Source organism: Lentinus tigrinus (assembly GCF_003813185.1).
Source record: "Lentinus tigrinus ALCF2SS1-7 unplaced genomic scaffold L226scaffold_169, whole genome shotgun sequence".
NCBI classification, from domain to species: domain Eukaryota; kingdom Fungi; phylum Basidiomycota; class Agaricomycetes; order Polyporales; family Polyporaceae; genus Lentinus; species Lentinus tigrinus.
The window spans coordinates 1-2,150 of record NW_027138078.1 but is presented as its reverse complement, the minus strand read 5'-3'; the positions used below and the strand labels follow the sequence as shown (position 1 = coordinate 2,150).

The 2,150-nt window shown below is 53.6% G+C and overlaps 1 protein-coding gene across 1 annotated transcript; it reads right to left on the bottom strand.

Annotated features, from left to right (window-relative positions):
• Positions 1-139: 139 nt before the first annotated feature.
• On the bottom strand, positions 140-2,139 carry L226DRAFT_474651 (uncharacterized protein; the record flags this gene model as incomplete). Its single annotated transcript, XM_067676626.1, has 7 exons — positions 140-557; positions 614-685; positions 869-1,037; positions 1,087-1,257; positions 1,403-1,611; positions 1,661-1,760; positions 1,818-2,139. 7 exons carry the CDS (start codon positions 2,137-2,139, stop codon positions 140-142), a joined length of 1,461 nt encoding a protein of 486 aa, XP_067528188.1.
• Between the last annotated feature and the right edge of the window lie 11 nt (positions 2,140-2,150).

Genomic DNA, 2,150 nt, shown 5'->3' with positions numbered 1-2,150 from the left:
GCTATCTATTGGTGTGGGGACTGTGACAATGAACACGTATACGTACCTGGTGCAGAGTTCCCGGGAGATGTTTGAGCCTTGCGCTTCTTAGGATTCGCCTTCTTCGATGCAGCTGCGTTTGCTGTGTCTGGTAAAAAGGTTATGAGGAATGACGCATCATTGAGGCACCGGGGGAGAATGACGTACTTTGACGTTGCTTGTTGAGGTACACGCAATGAGGAATACTGGCCTCTCGCTTCACCTTATGTTCGTCCCATAGCCTAGGACAATCCGCGCGAGCGCAACCAAACTCCGTCGAGACTGTCTGAGAACCAGGATGAAACTCCCAAGGTTCTGCATGGCGGATGTTGCCATCACTGTCTTCGATGGACATGCACTCTGCCAGCTTGTTGAAGTCGATCTGGAGCCTGTGCTTGTCGGGAACTTGTCGGTTGAAGTGATATGCGATCTGACAAAGGGCACGGTAATAGTACTGCAGAAATCCGGCCGGCGAGGTGAGGTAGAGGCCGGAGTGGATCCAGTTCGCAATGTTCGTCTCAATCGGCTTGTTGTCATGCCTAATGAAGCTGATGATTAGCCAGTGCAAAACGGGTCTTGGGTAGTAGCCACAAACCGGGGATCAATGAGCTCCGGCGGCATATAGAAGAACTTCCCGCCCGGTAAAGCCCCAAAGCTGACGACTGCACTTCCGTCGATCATTGCACGAGGGGGATAGCAGACGACAACAAATCGATAGGACCATGGCTTGGGCCGCTTGCCTGGGCGTGCAGTCGGCGGAAAACCTCCATGCCACCTCAGGCCACAAAACGAAGCCACTACCAGACCGTTCTGACCTGGACGGATATTAGTGAGGCTCGATCACAAAAACCAATGTAACGTACGTATAGCCACGCCAAAATCACCCACGATGAAGAATCCTGGGTGTTCGCTAGGATGCAAATCGCTGAAGGTGATCATCGTAGTCATGCCACCAGAGGAATCATGTTCGTCCTTGTGCTTGCCACCGAAACTGCCGAGGTCCTTCTTGAAGTTCCCGACTGGCATATTTATGAGCGAGTAGACGCAGAAATCAGGGGATGAACTTACGTGCAAGAGAATCGGCAGATTGTGTTGGGGATATGTTCAATTGCATCGTTGGCGAGACGTAGTTGCTTTCATGGCCTATCGGTGGTAAATTCGTGGCATATGCCTGCCGCTTCATGGCGAACGCAAGTGCTGGATCACCAGCCTCCACAGCAGCGACTGCGAGAGGCGCAGCTGCCTATTCAATGTCCCTCGTGAGCAAGAGGACGTGTGCTTGATGGCAAATTTACCTCTACGATTTCCTGGCGGAGAAGAAGATGCGCAGTCGGCTTTTCGCCCATCTGTATTTTTGCGCCAACAGCCGGTCCCGCAAGGTTACGTGGCATCTGATACGACTGTGCGACGGTGTAGCATCGCTCAGAGGTACTGACGTTGACGGCGTGATTACTGTGCTCCCAAGGGACGCCTCCTTCCCACAAGCCATTCTCGTCCTGTCTGGCTTTCTGAGGTGTGCGTTTGGCACGGGGTCCTCCAACGTGTTTCTTGACATTGCGCCATGCGTTCCTGGAAGCCCGAGGAATGCTTTCCCTGCAATACGATTAAAGGGAATAGGCAGCGCTTTGGGACCGTGACTTACTGTCCTAACACCAGCATTTCCAACTGATCGTCTTCTGGACGCCCATCGCCTTGCATGGAACGTAGGAAGAGCCGGTCGCCTGGACCGAAAACCAGAAATCCTATCCGCCATGCTCGCTATAGTGACCAAGAACAGTGATTAATATGAGCGAACTTACCTGCATCCCTTATCCCTTCATCCGTCCCTTCGGGAAACTCCATGCCATTGAGGAACTCATGGGACGCCAGCATGCCTTCCTCACTGGTGTCCACCAGGGCCACAAACGTCCGTCCACCCTGACCATCCTTCGGGACCTTCGGATGGCTTTCCACCCGGAAGAGAGGCGGCAAACGCGGGTCACGACCAGGAGAGACGATGAGTGTGCCTTCAGCGACGGTGAGTGTCTTGAACTGGGCAGCCGGAGAGTCCTCAGTTGGCTGACTATCCGCAGGCTCAGCTTGTGCTTGTTCTTGTTCGGAGGTTGCCAGAGCATCCTGCATAGGTGAACCAT